Source organism: Nomia melanderi, chromosome 7, assembly GCF_051020985.1.
Source record: "Nomia melanderi isolate GNS246 chromosome 7, iyNomMela1, whole genome shotgun sequence".
In the NCBI taxonomy this organism is placed as follows: Eukaryota; Metazoa; Arthropoda; class Insecta; order Hymenoptera; family Halictidae; genus Nomia; species Nomia melanderi.
Window position 1 is genome coordinate 9,743,090 of NC_135005.1, and position 21,826 is coordinate 9,764,915.

Sequence of the window (21,826 nt, forward strand, 5' to 3'; positions counted from 1 at the left end):
AGAATGTTGAGTGTTTTGTATGACATTACTTATTTTTTCATAATAAATACAGATAGTGATAGAATGAATTATTAATGATTTGATATCATAGTTCTTATTATTTAGATTCTTATGTTATTAAATATTTTGATTTGACAACGATTTTCTTTCTTTATAATTCTTTGCAAATAATTTGAAAGCTCCGGTCATCAGTGACTACCGGGATGGTCAACGTGTTAATTTATATTAATTTTTAATAGTGATTCGGAGGATGACAACGAAGTATATGAGGAAGCCATGGATCAACCTTTGACGACTGAAGGAACCCTTGAACTCGCTAAAAATTGGACGTTGAGGTACTCTCATCCACATACTGCAATGGGGCAGTCCGATACGGGCAGCAACGAATATGAAGACTCTAGTGAATATACGAATGAAGGTACTATTATTGGGTTGATATAAATGTTTTGACGTTTTTAATTTTTAGATTTAGTTTAGTTTAAACCAAACTAAGTAAAATGAAGAAAAAAGTGTCCTTTATGCATGTTAAAATAGGTTGAAAACAAATGTTATTTATTTCAAAGAAACAAATTTTTTTGTTAACCACGTAGAAGAAACATAAATATTTTTGCATCAATCTAATATAATAATTTTGAATGACTAAATTATTATGTTATAGAGCAGAGTGCACAAAAGGTTAAACATATTGTTTGCATCATACATGTTTCAGCTTTGAAAAAGATAAATTCTTATTATTGCTTAAAATTCTACATTTAATTTCCATTAGATGACGAGAGTACTACTGCCACGGAAGATGAAGAAGACATACGCGCTCGAGAACTCAGAAAACAAGAAGTATGGTTGAAGCATCCTACCCGCAGTTCTGATACGGACACTGGTTCGGAAACGGAGGTGAAAATTACTCAAGATTCTGTAGATAGTGTAATTCAAGAATCACTTGTACCTCCCAAAGCCGATTCAACAAACGATAATAGTGAAATCGTAATTAATCAGAACATTATTGGCACAATAGATGTTCAAAACTCTTCCAACACAAAAACATTAGAAACTGATGCATCTATCGTAAATACAGATCAGCAAATAGAAAATAAACCCGAAAATGAAGCATGTGGAAGCGTAATTCCAGTCCCTGATTTCCCATTTGATATAACACCAGATACAACAATAAATAATATTATTAAATCAGGTTTCCCTTTTAATCAGTTTGTTGACGATAATAATTCCTGCAAACACGATAATACAGAAGAATGTATCACAGAACACGAAAGTTTAGTAAACGAAAAAGTTCCTTCAAATTTCAATACAACTGAAAAAGTTATAAACGATTTACCAAGTGAAAAAATACTTATACATTCAAATTTGAAAGACAGTGGTAACGATAATATTAAATTATATAATGAGATAAATTCTGACAGTGATATTTTGCCTAAAACAAACTTTATTAATAACGAGTCACATCAAGAAATAACTTATGTTAATAATGAATTAAATAATAAAGTAACCTCTGATTTACATGTTGGAATCCCAAATACAAGTAATATATTAAATACTCAACTGCAAACAGCGTTTGCAGGAATTATGCTTCCAGATGCTATTCCATTTAGTCAGACTAGTTATGATAGTGCAATACAACCTGATACCGAAGAGGATGCAAACTTCACGGAGAAACTTCCAGATCTGGTAACTTCTTCTCCGAAGCGCGTTAGAGATTCATCACCATCATCAATGTCTGAAATTTATAAATCAACTGAAACGTTATACGACGAATTATACATGTCCGACGTTCCGTCCAAAACTTCAGAAAGGTCGGAGTTAGATGATGTAACAGAATTAGAAAATGACAAATTTAACAAAAAGCACAACAAGCTCGAATTATCTGTTATAAATGTGGAACAAATTCCAATTGTAACTATTACTTCCCCATCTCCAACGAATGAGAAACCATTGGAACAATCATCTGTCGAAGCCGCTAAATTGAGTGTCCCTAAACAAGTTTGCAACCAGCCAGTCCAATCGGATGGAAATAGTTCATTTGATAAACTGAAGCGAGATTTACGACAAAGAAAAGCCAAGAATAAGATTTCCATAGGTGAACTTCGACCATTATCTAGAGAAAATGCTCAAGAGAAGATAAATAAATATTTTCATGCAGAGAAAAATGAAAATACGAAGAAACAATACGTAAAACCTTCAAATGAAAGTTCAACTGACGTCAAAATTGTTGAGTTAAATATTAAGCCCAAATTGTCTACAAAAGTTGAAGCGAAGGACATAATGAAATATTTTCAAAGGACGATGCTTAAATCCCCCGAAGGACTAGAAAATATGAATGACAATAAGGAACACGAATATCTAAGTGATAATAATGAATCCGAAGACCAATGTAACATAAACATGAGCATTGATGACAGTAATATTGATACTATTTCTCAGCAGTTTGACGAAATCGAATTGCAAGCTGAAGAAGTACATTCAGACACGGAAGATTTAAACTTGATGTTAGATTTCAATATTCCCTCTATGACATTGCATTTAGAAAAAACAGATTTACGAGATAATATAGAAGATTCAAATAAGGTAGACCGCCCATCTGAAATTCCAAAAACTATAACTCAAATAGAGTCAATAAAAGGGGAAAATATAAATATAATAAATAATGTTTTGGACAATAAAACACATACAGAAGAATCAAATATTACAACATTGTGTCCAAAACTTGACAACGATGTTTCGAAAATTAAGTTATCTAAAGAGACTATCAGATACCAAAGTAAAACGGATATCCCAGTTGATTCTCATGAACATATTACTACTAACTCAAACGATAGAATGTTAATTTCACAGCAAAACACCGATATTTCAGAAACTAATATTTCATTACCTGCGGATAAGGCATATATCGCGCATAAGCCTGAAGAAAAAGTTGAAATTAATGAGGAACAAAACACATTAATGCCAGAACTCAACAACATGAATATTGATATTAATGGGAAAGAAACACCATTACCCCCTCAATTTAATAACGTCGTAAAACCTATGTCACTTATAAATAAAACAAATACGACTGTTGAATCTGTTAAAGCACAATCGATATTGATACCTCAAAATAACGATAATATTTTGAAAAATATATCGGACTCGGATAAAACCAATGTTATAATTAAATCTCATAAAAATAATGAAAATAATGGAATTAACGCAAAGCAAACAATGTTAAGATCCCAACTCAATGAGAGGAATATAACAGATATCGACAGTAAAAATAATTTATGTGTAAATAATGATAATTTAAATACAAAAGATGGTATTTGTGATAAAGTTGAGAAAGCACATAAAAATTATCAATCTTCTTCTGAACTTGCGAACCTTTCTCCAAAATATGGATCAGTTACAAAAGTTAAGATTATTGAGCAAAATATTGAAGCTTTAAAAAAAGTGGACAAAATAAATACAGACGGTAACACAGTTTCATCAAACACGTTAAATGAAGTTTCAAGAAGACCGGAAAACAAAAATATACAGTACGAATTTGGTTCTTCGAATACATTTACCCCGGAAGTTCCTGCGCGAAAAAGATCTTCAAAAAGAAAATCAAATGTTGCACTTGCTTTAGAAGAACCTGTCAGTAATACACATGCAAGTAACGTTTTCTTAAATAAAAGATTACCTGTACAGGATGTTCTTATGGATAAACACAAAAATGTAGGAAAAGAAGAAACAAATTGCAAAGAGCAAACAGTAGAGTCTGTTAATAATTGCACTGACACAAATAAAAATTTAAATGCATTAGGGAATAGTTCTATGGAACAGCAACATTCTTATTCCATAACGTCTCCGCCATCGATCAAAACTGATCAGCATGAATGTACCAAATCTGTGCCTCCTAAGAATGATAGATCGAGAAAAGATAGATGTGTATTGTCATAACATATATACGTGTATGACATATATACATATGTGTGTATATATACATATATATATCTATATATACATATGTATGTGTATTTTATTTTTCATAATGTATACGATTGCATTAACTATAATGAAAAAATCTATAAGCACAATTGTTATATCTTTACAAAAATGTATTTTTCAGTTTTATGATTTACACGTAAAGAAATTCTGTGAGATGTATTAATAAAGTAAACTTAGATATTAGTTATAGTTGGCTGATGGTGATATTTCTTTTTAAAAAATACCCAAGACCGTTGAAGAAAAGGTAAAGCATTTTTATATATAAATGGAGTGATCTATTGAACTAATAATTTTGAATTAACAGTGACTCAAACTAATTAATCGTTTGTGCTTTGTTTAGTGTTCATGCTAAAATGGGTAACGTAACTGACCAAATTTGTATTAATTTTAAAATTACCACCAGCCAATACTTTATTAAAAATCTCACTCTGTCATCTCAAAAAGAAAATATAAAGTTACCATTATGATCCATATTGCAGCAAAAAGTGAGTGATTATAAATTAGAAGCATCATATACTTCTTAATACATTCATATCATACTTGTAACTCATTTAATTCTATGCCATATGTTTTGTTAAGTTCTAAAATTTGTTAAATGTCGGAAATTTTATACGCAGAACACTCATCTGATAGAATGCACTATGTTCTTTACTATTTTATTTGATCTTTCAACTAACCCACTAAAAATTTCTGTTTTGCTGTAACATTTAATTTGTTTGTAGTATTTTCAATTATAAATTGACGTATTTTCCTACAGGTTGCCTCTAACGATGGAACATCAGAAGAAAGTGAAGAAAACTCAGCCACAGAAATATCAACAGACTCCGAATTCGAGCACGATGGAACAATTCCAACGCAGCACGAGATTCCGGAAATCACAATCAACGATTCTTACGTTCGGAAGACTAGAGGAAATTACGTAGAACCAAAGAAAGTTCAAGTGAAAAGCAAAGTTATATCATCTATTAATGGAAATCTAAAACAAACTGCTGAGTCAATTCCAAAATCACAGTTGAAGACAACCGAACACACTGTAATAAATTCGTCCCACACGGAAAAAGAAAGTAACTCAAACTTATTGGGGTCCAATAGTACAAACCGAGTTCCACTAGTAAATCCATGGAAAGGGGATTACTTATTGAACCGAACTCATTCTACAGAGTGCATTGCATCCAAATTATCTTTGGAACTTAAAAAGAAATATTTACTTGGCGGATCAGCTTTTGGTGGATCTGTTATGAAATCTGGATCAGCTTCAAATGTTGATACTCAGCTACGAAATTTAACAGATGCTATCTCTCAGCATCAAAAACTTCTGAATCCAGCACCAGAGCCAAGTCCTACGATGCAAGCATTTTTGCAAGGAACTAGCAAACTAAGATCAAACAATACTCAACTATCACCGATATCACCTACAGCTATGTTCTCTTCTTCTCCGATACGACCATGCAGCACCAACCGTTCATCTCAAAATTTATTAAATAATGATAACCCCATTTATAAGGCAACAATTTTACCAGAAATATCAAAAACTCAGTTACCAGACTTGGTGAAAGAATCTAGTATTTTAAAATCAAAGACTGCCCCTAATATTGTCTGCGGCGAATCAAAGAATGCATCAGAAAAAGAACTTAAGAAAGAACAAGTTGCACCTAGCCAAGTTAAAAATGAAATACTGGAAAACGTGAAAAACTCGCAAATTATAGAAAGTAACTTTATAGGAAACACTGATGAAAACAATGGTTTCCGGCCACGTAGTCCACTACACGAGACATCAATAATTGTACCACAGTTGAACTGGAATAAAAAGAAAGAAGAAGTAAAGGATGCTGCTAGCTCTGGCGATTCAGAAATAGACAGTGATTCCTTATCTTCTAGCGATGATGAAGGAGAAGATGGGGTACAAAACCAAAAAGCAGTTGCCATCAATTTATCTCCTCCACGATTGCAGATTCACAGTACAGATGGGGATCTGCTACTAGACGAAGAAGCTGATAAGTGTAAAGATTTTGATGATGGCCAGTCATTTGAACCTGACTCTATAGAATGTTCCCTCTTACAAGATAAAGCATTGAATCAGAAAGTAAACTCTGTTACTCATGATCCGACTCTTTCTATAAACAACACATCGGTAGAGTTGGAAATAGTAAAAAATGAAATTGAACAATTGGAACTGCAAGATGACAGCAAGAAAAGTTTTAGCAATTGTAGTAGTCCTGTATCAGTAGCGTCTACTCTATCTAATAAACATAATGATGATTCCGAGGAAAATGATGTTACTACAGCAGCACTCACTGAAACTGAATTTTCAGAATGGGCTCGAGATGGGGAGGTTTTAGTGTCGGATGATCTACGAGATGTAGAATTCAACATCAATCCAGAATTTATAACTACTAGAAAAACAACATTATCGAGCTCTCAAAAGTTGAGTTACACACCAATCACAATAGCCAAGGAGGAAGATCTAACGGATATGGATTTGGACTCTTTCAAAATTGACAACAATCTAGAGACCCCTATCAATAATACTTCTCAACTTTTAGCTAACGGTGAAAACATAGATTTTATGGATACAGATAATGATTCATTATTAGATGATAGTCTACAAGATGCTTCCAATATTGTGATGCTCAAGAATAGGGGGTACGTTGAATTTGTAAATATTAGAAGCACTTCAGCACATACAAGTGCACAAGATAAATTAACTGCAGATGCTCCCATAGCAAAATTAGAGATAGAGAATGATACGTGTTCGGAAGAGGAGGTTTGCAATGATAGAAATGTTATAGAAATAAATCCAGTTACCATGGATGATGTGATGAACAAATTAAATGGTACAGTAAATAAGTCCGAAGATGAAATTAAAATAACCACAGATTCTAAACTAAATAATGAACAGCAAGATGAACTGATCACAGAAGCAGTAAACAAGGAAATGTATCCATCAATGGAAGAAGATAGTCTGCTAATTGTTGAACCAGCAGAAGATACTACCACCAGTGAGGTAATTACAGTCCTTGCTAGTCCTGTTAATCCGCAAGTGTCAATAGTTCCAAATTTAAATTCTCAAATCCAAGAACCAAACCAGGAAGGTCAGGAAAAAACTATTGCAGATTCTAGCAATCCAGATTACCTAGAATATGTAAAGCGTCTGCAGTCCAGAATTGCCGAGTTTAGCAATGCAAAAGATTCCATAGACGTCAGAAAATCAAAGAGAAAAAATTCAAAGAGTTCAGTACAATCCCGAACAGCTGAGATAATAGCCGAAGAGATTAAGAGTCAGGAAGCTGCAATAAATAACAGTTTTAATTCTCCAGTTACCTCTAGGAAACTGGAAGAAATTAGTAGAGAGAGATTCAAGCAAAAAAATGTTATACAGGATTTATTAATGGACAAACTGGAAGCACATAAACAGAAATCTGCGGAAAAGAAAGCAAGGAGAGCTGCCCGGGTTTCCTCTTTCAATTCTACACCTGTTTTATCGCCCATAAAACCACCTCTTCCTAGTGCTTCACCAGTTAGTAAATTTGTACCCAGTGCAGTAGTAACACCAACAAATAGTGCTTTACGAACCACTTCTACTGTGGATAACAGATCATCAGAAACAGTAAAGACTCGAGAGTCTCAACAGTTCCCATGGAAATCAGAGAACGATAAAGATACAAGTAGCGAAAAGAATGTAAGTGATGTTCAACCCTTGGAGAATACTACAATAATAAAGCCAGACAATGAAGCAGAAGATACGTTTAAAACACCAATAGCTCCACCTAGATTAAAACACGAAGAGGCGAAAAGAACTGCTGAAAAAGCAAGACAAGATGCTAGGGAAAGAGCTAGAATGATGAGCGATGAAGACTTGGGTCTCAGTCCAGAGGACAAGATTAAAGAATTAAAAATGAAAGTGGCACGAAGACAACTTTCAATGGAAGATAAAAAAAGTAAGAAGGAAATACAGATTGAACCACGAACCAGATTGTACAATGCTGGAGTAAATAAGACTGGATTGAAACTGCAGACAAGCAAAAGCACAGATAATATGAAAGCTGTAGCAGAGGCAATAAACTTCGGAGGTCTATGTGCTTCTAACGCGAAATCAATGGACGAACTGTTGCATGCTGGTGAATCTCCAAAATCTGACACTTGTATTACAGTTGTAAAAAGAGAAAAGAAACAAAAAACAAAGGATCCGGAAAGAAGAAAAAGTATCATTCAAGCAGTCTCAGACTTCTTTTTCAAAAAGGACTCTTCTCAGTCGCCGTCGTCCAATCAGAAAGACAAGTTATCTATGTTCCGCCTGACCAATAAGTCAAAAGGCAAAGTATGTATATTCTTTTCTTTCTGTTTAATATTCATTGAATCTCTTCTGCTGTTCAACAACTGTACATTTCTGATTTTCTTTTAACTAATTAGATTCTAAAATGTTTCAGTTATGTAAATCGTATTCGGAAGGGTCTGATGTAAGCAACTCATAAGTCATTGATACTAATTTTTCCAGTATTAGCTTTCTTATGCCACTATTTGTATTCGCTATTGTATATCGTGCAGGTACTATGATTTTATTTTTCATTTGCTGCACTTTATCGTCCGCTTTCAAGGGGTAACATACTGATTGGCACATAAAGTGTGTTGAATTTTATTTTAAACGTATGGCTATTAAAACCTCGTAATAACAATTTTCTCCCCCAAAAAGGAGCATGTTTTTGATGGTACATAAATTATTGTTTTATTTATATTTGTCTTTCTAATGTGCTTTATCAAATATATTTAACATAAATTCTGACTGTAAGTGTAAATTGTAAGAGAACATTAGTTAACAAGAAGTTCCTTGGTTATTTACTTCAATACTGAATATTTCATTTAATTTCTTGTTAATTACCTTTCTAATAACAAATTTAATTTGTTAATTTATTGGGCAGAGAAAAGTCTCGTAATTATTCTTGTAACTATGTGTATGTGTTTTTCATAACTGCATTAGCTTCGTATGTTTGAGCTTTTATAATTTTCGTATAAGTTTTTGCAACACTTTTACAGCATTTTATATTATTACAGTGTTTTTTAGTATTATGTTTTTCCCGTTATAGCAATGTATAAATTGAACAATTTTATTCTTTTATATATATACATATATTAGAATTGTAATAAAAAATAATACTACAGTGCATTATTTTTTCCAGCTTGATAAAGTTGTACCGGCAAAGATTAATACAAGACCAAAAAGTGTTTGCGAGGGAATGCTTGCAAGGAATTTCTTAAATGAAAATCCACCACCAATTCCACCACCTCCGCTTAATTATACTATTCCTACAATACATGTATCAGGTAGGAATAACATATTCAGATTGTTATAATTTATAATTACTGAAAAATACCTTATTTAATAATAATACTATCTACATTATATTTGATAGATGACAGCTTATCAGAAGACGAAACAAAAACGACAGCAGTATCTACATCATGCATGCTGAAAGCTACAGTAACTGAAGGATCATGTAATAGCTTTTCTCGAAAATCGAAAACTACAAAACGAATAGCTAGACAAGCACAATTAAAAAGGTACATGACACGAATCAAGTGTTAATGTGGCGCAAATTAACTTTATGACTTCATAGGTTGCGCATGGCTCAAGAAATTCAAAGGAAACTAGAAGAAACGGAAGTTAAACAAAGAGAATTAGAAAGTAGAGGGGTCAGTGTTGAGAAAGCTTTGCGCGGGGAAGGAGGTAAAATCGAACATTCTATAATTAACAACTGATTTTAATCCAGATATTAAAACAGTGTATGTTTTAATCAGAATGTTCTGACCGAGAAGAAGCGGATTTACTCAGAGAATGGTTTGATCTTATGAAAGACCGCACTGAATTGCGTAGATATGAGAAAGAACTTTTAGTACGAGCTCAGGAGGTTCAACTTGAAGATCGTCATGATAGATTACAACAAGAATTAAGGGAACGTTTAGCTGATGATGGTTAATATTTTTTCATTTTAATTTTATAAGTATAAACACACTAAATCTAAAACAATATTTTATATATATATTTAAATGTTTCAAAATTCTACAGATAACAAGAAAACAAGGGATGATGTGAAAAAAGAAGGAGAAATTTTGACAGAAATGTTGGAAATAGTCGCGAAGAGGGATTCGCTCATCGCCCTTTTAGAGGAAGAGCGACAAAGGTGGTGTAAACCTACATGCCAAACACTGATTCCCTTTCCTACACATACAGTTGTCTGTTCCTCGCACGTACCTAATGTCTTCTCATATGAATCAAACAATGTATCTTCTGTGCTTACATTACTAGTCATCTTATTTGCATACGGGCTGTTCACTAATTTAATAGAGTTATATATTAACCTTTACACAGAGCCATTCACGTTTTTCAAGTCCTGATGCTTTGTTGAAATACACTAATTAATTATGTAGATTTCTTAATTTGCATTTTCATTTTATAAATGCAAAAATACTTTTTCTAATCAATTTTGAACATAATTATATTATAGAATTTTTAATTCTAAAGTCAATTTTTACTATGGTGCAATATAATTTTTATGTACTTTTTAATATAGCAAATGTTTATTCTATTGAAATCAATCCTAATCCAGACTGGAAGACAGTTGTTAGTAGACAATCTGCAAATCACGAAAGACAAAACAGAAATTTTAAAACAGCCCATGGATAAATTTTTGGTCCGTATCTTTGCATTAAAATTGTAATAAACAAAAATAAACGAACCTAAAATTTATGTAAAAACTATTTTAAGACTTGTGTTTTATCTCTCGTGATTTACAAATTGTTCGCAAGCACATGGTCGCGGACGATTGTCTCTCAGTCTAAACTAGGATTTTTGAATGAAATCATGTTATTTATACAGTCCTTTTCATTTACTAGCTACTCTTAAGTTTATTATGTGTGACATATAAGCATGAGATTTTTTTATATATATCTTTTACATGAATTTAAAGCATGATACAATTATGCATGAAACTCCTTTATACACTACATTTTTGTTATTTCCTCTTACAAGTGTTTTAGTTCTGCATTGTGATAAAGTGATATATTTATTTACATGACTGTATTTCAGTGGCAATGTAAAAATAATAATATTTTAGCTGTACTAAAAACTGTTTTTAGTTATATGCAGGCTTAAAAACATAACTTCATTAGAATTATATTGATGTAATTATTGTTAAATTTTTAATTATCCTTTAAAGTGCACTTTAAAAGGAATAAAATATATTATTATATGTGTTTATGGTAATTATTCCCAAAAAACTAAAGAGTAAATATCAAGAGTTTTTTTTAAATACGTCTGAAAAAATACAATCACTAATGTACACATCAATGTTTAAAAATAATACAACATAATGGTAATAATATGAAAAGAAATTTTTAATAAATAATAATAATAATAAACACTTTTGTTGCATAACAAGTCATCCAAACGTTTTTTTTTTTTGCTTGTTCATTAATGAATAACTACGACCTATCATCTGCACGAAATAAAGGTGTTACCGCTACATCTTGTTATAGTATTTAGCAGTTAATAGAAACATACTTTTCTTTTAGGTATCAAGATGAAGATCGCGACCTTGAAGCTCAAATGTTGGCTAAAGGCCTCAGATTAACACCAATAAAAAAGTGTGGTCCTAAGTATTCGGTTTAATAGGAATCACGTTTATTATTGTAGATATACTCTATCCTATATTTTCATTGATGAATTTTAACTAAATATAACTAAATTAACGATACTGTAAATAAGGAACAGATAATAACGTATACAAATCGAAGCTTAAGTTATATGTAATTTTTATTCATACTGAAATATACATTGAGTTATAAGTCTTTCATTTGCGTACAAACAAATCGTGCATATTGATTTTTACAATCACGGACCAAATATTCTGTCTTTAAATTATTAACATTATAAATCATATGAGCGAATTTTTATTTGAAATCATATACACATTATGTACACCTTTAAAAATCAGAGCAAATGGAATTGTATAATAAACAAACTTCGTTTTTTATCACTTGAAACATAAGGTAAGACTAATCACAGATAACAATACAATTAAAAATATTTATATGACCATAATGGAAATGATCGCATATAATTGTGCAGTCTGTACAGAAACACAATGTGACATATGAATTTAAAGAATATCTTGTGAATACATATATATTTTGTCAGCGTGAAATATTATTGACCATAGTCGTGAAATAATTTATCAAGACACAGATGATTCTGCCTTTTTATATGAATCAATCAAAATGTAATCGTTATACATAGTTTCAATTATTACGCAAATAAAATGTTGTATTTTGTAATTTAACCGAGTAACTAAAGAAGAAGTGATAATAGTAAATATCTTTTACATATACACACACATGCATCATATGTATATTCTATAATTCGATAAGATGTAGAAATCTATTTTTATGTTTACAAAGAGACTGGTAAACAAAATATTCGAAGAAGTATGAAATAATAATAAGCCACAGATATGTAAAGTTTTCTATCAAATGTAACCACAAGTGGGAAATGAACTTATATTTACAATCGGAATAAGATTTTGAAGTAAGCCTTCAATCACCTTGTTCTATTCAACATATAATATGATTAATGAAATATATAAAAATATATAAATATATAATAGTTTACATTATCAGTTGCATATATTGAAAATAAGCTGCCAATTTTTTAGCATCAAGAGTTGGATGTTACGATAACTAAATAAGAAAACAAATATAATAACGTTTAAAGAATAAAAAATATATTCAATGTGAATGTTTATCTATAAACTTTACTGAAAACAATTTTAAAGTGAAAGTAGAAAAGATAGTGTATTAGATTATTCATCGAAATGTAGGTAAACATAATACGTAAACCTATTTTCATGTATTAGTAATGTCATTACAGATATGCATAATAAGATATATGCAATATAAAACATTCAAGGCAGAAACAAAATTGAAGCAATGTAAAATGTACAATGTGAAACAACTTGAAAAAGTCCAAAATATAATAAATGTTAAAGTATCGTTTAAACATCACATAATTAATTAATATACCATTAATTTAAAATTGAGAAATTTAAAAATAATAAATAATTTTTGCTTTTAATATATTCATATTTTCTAATTTGATACTAGTCTCCTCTTAAATTTTTAATTACTATATAATGCACTATATAGTTTGTAAGAGGAACAATTCTACTTCATTTAATTACCATTTTTACTACTAAAATGTTGCATCATACATTGTGCCTCATAATTGTAAATTGATTAACTGTTCTCCCCAAGTTCTAAAATACAATATTTAATATAATTTTTGAAAGTTGTACCATCAATTTATGAACCATGTGTGCCTAGGAACTGGAATTGTGCAACATATGTAAATGAAATGAAAGAAAAATGTAAATTTATAGCTTATGTGTTCATTTTGAGTTTTTTGTGAAGATCCTAATCAAACTGTGTAATCTTTTACAAATAAAGCTAGTCTCTTAAAAAAAATGCAATAAGAACTATTACAATCTGTGTAACATTTATTAAAGTACAATTATGTAATACAACTATGTTGTTCATCTCTGTAAATAAAACTGCACTCCTTAATAAATTATGTATATGTATTTATATATGTAACTATAATGTAATGCTTATGAAATATAAAGCATTTCCCAGGTGAAATGTAGTTTTGCGAAAACAACTGAAGTTAGTACACTCTTGTACCTATTGTATTTAAAAATTTTTTAACTTTCAAAATTTCAAACATAATATAATCATTTTCAAACAAGGTCAAATAGGATATATATTTATATCTATTTTTTTTACCATTCTTGTATCCTCTATCTATCCTCAAAGTGAGTCTTACATGTTGTGGTTAAACCTTGTATATAAATAATAAATTTATAAAATACTAATAAACCTCTTTGATTTCAGTAGTGTTTTCCTAGTTTCGCGGGTTTCGGAGTTTAAAAATATGGCAACATTGTAACAGATACGTCTGGTTTACTGCATTTACTGTTTGGTCAACTTCTATCATTGTGCTCGATGTAGTTTCTCTGTACACCGTTCTTTGGGCGTAGGGGGCAGAACAAAACATCTGATTTTTTTTACACAGTCGGTAATTCAGAACATGTGACACGAAGTCCCATAAGTTGCAATGTCTATTCATATACCTCGTCTGTGGTAGAGTATGAAGATATTCGTTAATCGCGCAGTGGGGAAAGGGAGTGACGAGCGACTACGAATTACAATTAGCGACACAACAGATGAAAGCGTGACGTGAATACGTCGGCTTGCCATACCGCGACGAGATAATGTTGTTCGAGAAAAGAAACGTTGTCCGTTTATAAAACAGGGTACATAAAACTTCCCATAGATTAATTCCGGCACTGTTTATTCGTGCAGTTGCCAGAAAATGGAAGCGGACTATCAACCAACGCTTAGCCCAACGCGAACTTTGACAGGTGAGTTTGTCCGTCGCGATTGTTGACGCTATCCAAGGTGTCAAGTAAACGTCACGTCAAATACTTGTTATCTTACAAATCATGATTAGAAAAGCTCATCTGTCGATCGACACATATTCTTCCGCGTTCAATAACGAAATGTATCGCAATGGTTTTCAGTTTGTTACATGAATTTTCATGTCAATAAGAGATATATAATTTCGTCGTTTTGAAACGATAGTACGTAGCTGAAAATCGGTGATCAACCATATTTTTACATTATTCTGTCACCTGGTTAAGATATATGTATCGGTAGAAAATTTATTTTTAATGATTCATGATTTCGTGGTGGTTTGTAGATATGGATATAGGCAGCAAAATGTTTACTGGAGATCGCATACCGTGTAATGCGATCGGGGAAGCGATATATAAACGTAAAACCACGAGATCTATACAAGACATCAATTTGTTATGATGATACCTCTTACGCAAACATGTTTTCTTTTCTTTTTCTTAATCATTGATTAATAATTTTTAAGTATCTGCATATAAAACAACACCTTTGGTACAAATAAAGCATTTCATTTGCCAGTATAATGCTCTTCGATTCATTGATACATATTTGGTATAGAAAATAATGCGCATCCTTTTGTTTTTATAATAGCAATAGCTAATGACGTCGAAGACCCATATCCAAGTTTGTCAGACTATCATGATTATGAGCCCAACTTGGAATTCGATGATACTGAGCTGCAGACGACTTCAAATAATGGTAAAGTATTTTAATAGAAATAATAACATTAACTTCTGAATAAAGATTGCAGTATTAATATTCAAAGTATCAAATATTAAAAAGAAATGATTTATTACTTCAATGAATTTAAATCTATGATGTGTTACAATCTCTGCAACATCTTTAAATTCTGCAATTTGTAATTAAAATATCAATTGAAAAATACTTATAAATACAGCTTAAAACTGATTTTGCATATTTATTATAAAATATAATTAATCATTTTGTAGCTGTACAGCTTTTAGAAGAAAAATTGGATTTGATTAGCAGTGGCGCAGGTACTGGAATCGATTATTTGGAGAGTCCAGTGAGCGATGGAACGATTGAAGAGAATTTCGAAGAAGCTTTGGTAGATGCTCCAGTTATCATATCCGGTGTGTGACCTTTTATCTTCTGTTAGTAGCCACTAAATGTCATGGCATTTGGGGCATAGCAGGTGAATTGTGTAGACCATTGTACAGTTTATTAATTGCATGGTATAACAGTGCACAGAAGTGAGAGTGTTTTGACATTACTATAATCTAATTAAAATATATTGGGTATCTGTTTAAAAAAAAATCAAAGGGAGAAGGGAAAAAGAATCGGTGTCTTAAATACTTTTTGTGAAAATAAGTTTTTGTGATGAACAGCAGAGGACCTTGCTGCATTGGATGGTGACCTCGCAGATGAAGAAGATTATATTGATATATCGAGATACGGTATTGTAGAAGTGGTTGGAGACGACAGTGCTGGTCGCAAAGTAATAGTTGTATCCGCGTGCAAGTTACCTCCTGTTGGAAAAGAAACATTTAATCATGCTAAGCTTCTTAGGTACGTTCATTTTTATTTTTGAAATATTAATTTATGTACAAAAGATTTATAACAATTTATTTATGTAACAGGTATCTCACACATACTTTAGACACATTTGTGGAACAAGACTATAGCCTTGTTTATTTTCACTATGGTCTTACTTCTAAGAATAAGCCACCATTATCCTGGTTATGGCAAGCGTATAAAGCTTTTGACAGAAAGTATAAAAAGAACTTGAAAGCTTTATATTTAGTGCATCCTACTAATTTCATTAGGATTGTATGGCAAATATTTAAGCCAGCTATTAGGTAACTTTTTAATTTATTTTTGGACATTAAATATTTCTCTGATACCACCATATGAAAATTCTTTTACTTTATTATTTATAATTTTCATCCTGTTTCAGCGCGAAATTTGGTCGTAAAATGATGTACGTTAATTATTTGGAGGAACTGGCACAATATATTAATCTTGATCAACTTATTATACCTCCTCAAGTAATAGAGTAAGTATCGTTTATAATTATTAGAATTTTTAACGTTTAATTTATTGTTTCGTTACATTACTAATTCTTTGCATTAACTTTTAGACACAATGAACAGCTAATGTTAAAGAACAAAAAGAATTTACCTACAAGTCCACCTCAGAGTACGGTAACAACGCCAGTTGGTACCACTCAATTTGGAGCAAGTCTCCTTTTCATAAAGGAAAACAACAATGGTGATCCCATACCACCAATAGTGCGACAATGTGTTGAATTTCTTGATACTCCTGATGGTAGTTACAAATAATTTATTATCTGTAATAATATTTTAGTACGAAAAGGGTATCGTAATCATAAGAGTATGCACTTGCAGCGCTAGAAACAGAAGGAATATTTAGACGATCAGCTAATGTAGCAGTAGTTAAAGAACTTCAGAATCGCTATAATCAAGGGTTACCTATTGATTTTCATGGAGATCCACATATAGCAGCAGTTCTTCTAAAAACATTTCTTCGTGAATTAGATGAACCACTTATGACATATGAATTGTATGATGAAATAACACAATTTCAGAGTATGTCTAATTTTTTATTACGTTTACATTGTTTATAATGTATTTAAAATGTGTATACATCATCAAAAATACTTTTCCTTCAGCTCTGTCAAAAGATGAACGTCCAAGAAAAGTAAACATATTAATACTTGAGAAACTACCAGAGGACAATTATCAAGTTTTAAAATATATTGTACAATTTCTATCAAGGGTAAAATATCGTTATTTTAATATTTATATTTAATTTCCTGTTTATCATAATAAATAATAATTCGCAATATATGCTTGTTTTAACAGGTAATGGATAGATGTGATTTAAACAAAATGACATCCAGTAATCTTGCTGTGGTATTTGGTCCAAATCTTGTCAGAGCACCACCATCACGTGGAATGTCACTTTCTGCAATAGGTCCTATTAATCAATTTATAGATTTTCTATTCACTCATCAGGATACAATATTTATTATTTAAAAGGATGGTAAAAGCAAATTTTGGAGGCCTAATTTGAAACGAAATTAGTACTTTATGTATGTTATAGAAAAGAAATCCTACAAATTTTGCTGCCAAGTTTGATATTGTATAAACTAACACGTACTAACTTCGAAGGAAAATTTTATAGGGTTTTTAATGAGAGGTTCGATAAGTATTCGAGATTTACATTGCAAAAAGAAATAAAAACGAAAGAATCTTATTTATCAGTTTTAGCTCTTCGAAGTCATATCAAACTTGTTGGAACTTGAACGAATATAACAAATCATGTATATTAATATTCATATTTAATTATAACATCCGTACTTCGTTGATTAAAATATTTTTATATTTGAATATACAAACAGAGAAATATTTGCATACCTACTGATGTCACAAATAGCGCTTAGTTATACAATCTGCACAAGATTTTTTAATGAATTGGTACGATAATTTCAGAATGAACAATATTGATTATTAATATAATATAGAGAACTCTGAATACTAGATAAAACAATTTGTAAACGTACATGAAAATTAATGGTATACCAAAGATACATGCAAATCTCATACAATTATTGTAAAAGATAGGATTATTTAGGAATAGTATAATATAATAAAAATAGAAAAGCAGAAATACGGCAATGTACAGGATGCCTTGATCACATAATGTCATTAATTTAAGAGGAGTAAATATGACAAGATTTATAGAAATTATAATGGTTTATCGATTAATTACGTCTTGTTGTAGTTTATTAATATAGCCAAAGTAAAATATAACGAATTAGTGATTGTCAGTAGCATATGGCATCCTTTGTACTGAAATTACGTAAATGTGTACAAAAACTAATAGTAGTGTACATTTTTAGTTCAATCAAATTAAATTGTTCTCTTAATTATGTGAACATAAAAAATCATGAGTTTCTAAAGAAATTGCTACACTATTAAATTGAGTTTAAATTGTAATAAAAAATTCTTACTACTACGTAAATACAGAGGAATATATTGTTTATGTGACTGGCATGTTTATGTGATGTTTAAGTCCATAAGTTTAAACATAATTGTAGATTATGAAATAACAGCTATGATAACAAACAGAAAATAATACATATGACTGTCTTGTAATTCAAAATAGTAATGGAAACTAAGAAAATTATTATTCATTATTATTTTAATTTAACAATTAGATTAAAAATAATTGTCAGGGTATTGTGTAATGTAATATTTAGCATAATATTGTCTATTATCACTTCAATGGTAAAAGACTTAACACAAATCATTTCAAGATTAAATATGTATCTTTGTACATTTTCTTAAATGGTCCTGCCATTATGGGTTTCTGGGATAAAATAGAGGCTACTCGCCGAATACAACCTTTTGTTATCGAAAAAGACTAACCCAGACCTATATAGAACTGATGCAACTTAATTACATTCCTTCTTATTATTGGTAGAATAAAATTGCTATAATAAATCATTATTATTTGTACAAAAACTAGGATAATTACTGTGTTATGGAAGCGTATATTATACAATTAATATTTTCCTGTCGTTTTCTCAAGGTTCCAAATTTTTCTTGTTCACGAAAGGCCATGGGCAGTCCATCCATAACTTTACATTAACCGATAATAAAAATTATGTTTGAAAGTGAAGAATCGTTATGAAAAATAGTTATGTTGCTGAAGTAGATAGATTTGTGGGTGTTAAAATCCACGTATGTACCTGTGATAGAGTAGAATATTTGCCTTTTAGTCTCATGAATGCCGTGCATGTAATTAAATTAAGGTAATTATATTTTCCAGCAGTCTTTTAATCTGTAACTAATTATAAACTAATCTAAATTGTGAACTATAAACGACAAAATATTCCCAAGAAGTAACACCATATTACACATATGTACATGTTAATTAACTTTTTATTAAAACACAATGGTATTTAAATATACATATATTTATATGACAGAAATACATACATCTGGTAATTATGATAAATCTTCCAGCTATATGATATACATGAATAACAATATATTTGGTTTATGAGTCAACTGAGGATCTGTCAATGTAATGAAATATTGAAATACATGAAAATTAACTCTGAAAATAGTATTTCTTATAGTTCGTTCAATAAAATTATTTTTAGGCATTGCTTTGCATACCTGCTCATGTTAACATACTATCCAAGGAAATAAAATAATATAAATCTGATGATATACATAGCTTATCAGTCGCTGCGTTTGTAGAGTTTGTACAATAATATTACCATTATTAATATGTACATTATTATAACTGATGTTTATATTTTATATATATATATTTCTTTTGTATATATAATTATACTAATTAGAGTTTTTCAAGAATTTACGACAGACGTTTAAAATAAATTTTGACGTGTGTAAATATGTATAAAAAATTTAAAATTCATTCAAAGTTTACAATAGATGTACGATCGCGTAAATATAAAATCTTCGAAATTGTTTATCCATGCTATAAGAACACTGAATCTTTTCAGTACTGTAATATCATTCAGCTTTTTTATTAATTCCTATTATTCATTCATTTAATGCAGCAAAGTAATACGAAGAAAAAAGATAAATCAATCATAAGATATAACATCCTTACAAATATAAAATAACAATATTTTCTATTTGCTTATAATATAAAATATAAACAAAAAAACATACTTAATTCTGTACAAAAATATCTTAATAGATTTGTTCACATTGAAGTAATGCAATTTAGAAGTTTCATTACTGTAACTCGATCATTATATATAATTACTTTATAAGACTATAAAAAAAGTAAACTGATTAAAAAGAAAATATTACAGCCATCTGCAAAACAATAAAGTTACTTTTTATATATACAAATATGTGTGTATATACATATATACACATACACACATATAATTTGATTAGAATTAGAAATTGTCACAAAACAATCTGAAATTAAGATGTTTGTGAAGAGCCGCCGCAACAGGAACTCTTAACTGGCTCTGTTTCTTCAGCCTCATCTTCAACTACAACGACATTACGTCGTGTACTACTTGTCCTTGTTAATGTAGATTTTTGTTCTACTTCATCAGCATGTTGTATCATTCTTTTTGTTAAATCCAAAAACATTTCTTCAATGTTCTGGTTTAATTTTGCAGAAGTATGAAAATGCATAGCTCCCACTTGTTTTGCATACCTGATATTACAATTTTATATTGTTATTATATATTTATCAACCATTTTTTATTATTTATAATACACATAATAAATCAGAACACTCTTTAATATAGACAAGGGACTTACTCCTCAGCTTCTTCTACAGCAATACTCCTGTCTTTTTCTAAATCCATTTTATTTCCTGCTATCGCCAATGAAATTTCACTGCCTAACATCTTTTTAAGTTCTTTAACCCAATTTTTCACCTATAAAATATATAATAATAGAAAATATAGAAAAGAATCTTTCTCATAATACGTACCTTTTGAAATGTATCTTCATCTGTAATATCGTAAACTAAAATGGCACCATTGGACATTCTATAATAAATGGGTCCAAGCGCGTGAAACTTTTCTTGACCAGCAGTATCCCATATTGCCAAGTTCACCTTTTTCCCATTTACAGTCAATTTCTTATTTAAAAAGGAAGCCTAAAAAAGCAGTAAAATCTTTCGGGAACGATTTTTAACTTATGATATGTCAAAAATTATCTGTCAAGTACATATAAATAACTTAAAAATACAGGTGAAATAAAAAGTGTGAAAAAAACATTATTTATAACCTGTAATGTGCTGATATGCCTATCATTGAATTTATCTTCGACATATCGCAACGCAACAGAGGTTTTTCCGACACATCCTTCGCCGAGTAGAACCACTTTAAAATTATAACCATTACCAGCAGTACTAACTGAACTGGCCATAATTTACAAGTAACTAATTTATAAACTTAGCAAATAATTCAACAAATTGGAGTTGTCCCAGACTTGTAGCAGAATGTACTTATTCCTCTATTTCCACCGAATAAGGTTAAAATGAAACAATCAGCTGTTTTCATTTCAATGACCACTGAGCAAACAAAAAGCAAAAACATCTATTCCCGTGCTTCAAACGCATCGCCGATAGATGGCAAATCACGAATACTTGATCAGTACTCGTGCCACGAAGTTCAAAATATTCTATTATATATCCATCAGGATTATCTCGTTATTAGAAGAATACGGACATTTTTTCATTCTGCCAGTTTGCGTTACCACAAAATAATTAAACCAATATTCAATGCATAGTGTACGAACGGAATTTGTCATCTGTGCATTACATTTAAAAAAAC

General features: G+C 30.5%; 3 protein-coding genes across 16 annotated transcripts in view; 2 read left to right on the top strand and 1 right to left on the bottom strand.

Annotated features, from left to right (window-relative positions):
• Positions 1-13,710, top strand: part of Mical (Molecule interacting with CasL) — an 89,982-nt gene extending 76,272 nt beyond the window's left edge. For 8 of the 13 annotated variants that reach the window (XM_076369302.1, XM_031990843.2, XM_031990842.2 and 5 more), the window contains 10 exons: positions 240-418; positions 767-891; positions 4,733-8,293; positions 8,403-8,432; positions 9,150-9,294; positions 9,384-9,531; positions 9,588-9,697; positions 9,769-9,942; positions 10,037-10,151; positions 11,542-13,708. In XM_076369302.1, coding sequence (XP_076225417.1) covers positions 240-418; positions 767-891; positions 4,733-8,293; positions 8,403-8,432; positions 9,150-9,294; positions 9,384-9,531; positions 9,588-9,697; positions 9,769-9,942; positions 10,037-10,151; positions 11,542-11,638 — 4,684 coding nt within the window. In that variant the 3' untranslated portion in view covers positions 11,639-13,708. Of the gene's footprint in view, positions 1-239; positions 419-766; positions 892-4,732; positions 8,294-8,402; positions 8,521-9,149; positions 9,295-9,383; positions 9,532-9,587; positions 9,698-9,768; positions 9,943-10,036; positions 10,152-11,541 lie in introns of those variants that run through there. The other 5 variants (XM_076369304.1, XM_076369305.1, XM_031990847.2 and 2 more) reach the window with 5 other exon arrangements.
• A 319-nt stretch (positions 13,711-14,029) lies between these two features.
• On the top strand, positions 14,030-19,612 carry RhoGAP68F (Rho GTPase activating protein at 68F). 2 transcript variants are annotated; one of them, XM_031990863.2, is made up of 10 exons: positions 14,030-14,444; positions 15,088-15,195; positions 15,447-15,590; positions 15,849-16,026; positions 16,098-16,316; positions 16,415-16,513; positions 16,598-16,785; positions 16,866-17,066; positions 17,150-17,256; positions 17,343-19,612. In XM_031990863.2, exons 1-10 carry the CDS (start codon positions 14,396-14,398, stop codon positions 17,514-17,516), a joined length of 1,467 nt encoding a protein of 488 aa, XP_031846723.1. In that variant the 5' UTR covers positions 14,030-14,395; the 3' UTR covers positions 17,517-19,612. The 2 variants fall into 2 exon arrangements, with proteins under 2 accessions (XP_031846723.1, XP_031846722.1); XM_031990862.2 differs by having other exon boundaries at positions 14,033-14,444; positions 15,846-16,026.
• Positions 19,444-21,800, bottom strand: Rab21 (RAS oncogene family member Rab21). The gene is made up of 4 exons (XM_031990864.2): positions 21,279-21,800; positions 20,980-21,147; positions 20,805-20,923; positions 19,444-20,697 (listed from the first exon to the last, which is right to left on the bottom strand). The coding sequence occupies exons 1-4, from the start codon at positions 21,417-21,419 to the stop codon at positions 20,457-20,459; spliced, it is 669 nt and encodes a 222-aa protein (XP_031846724.1). The 5' UTR covers positions 21,420-21,800; the 3' UTR covers positions 19,444-20,456.
• Positions 21,801-21,826: the final 26 nt, after the last annotated feature.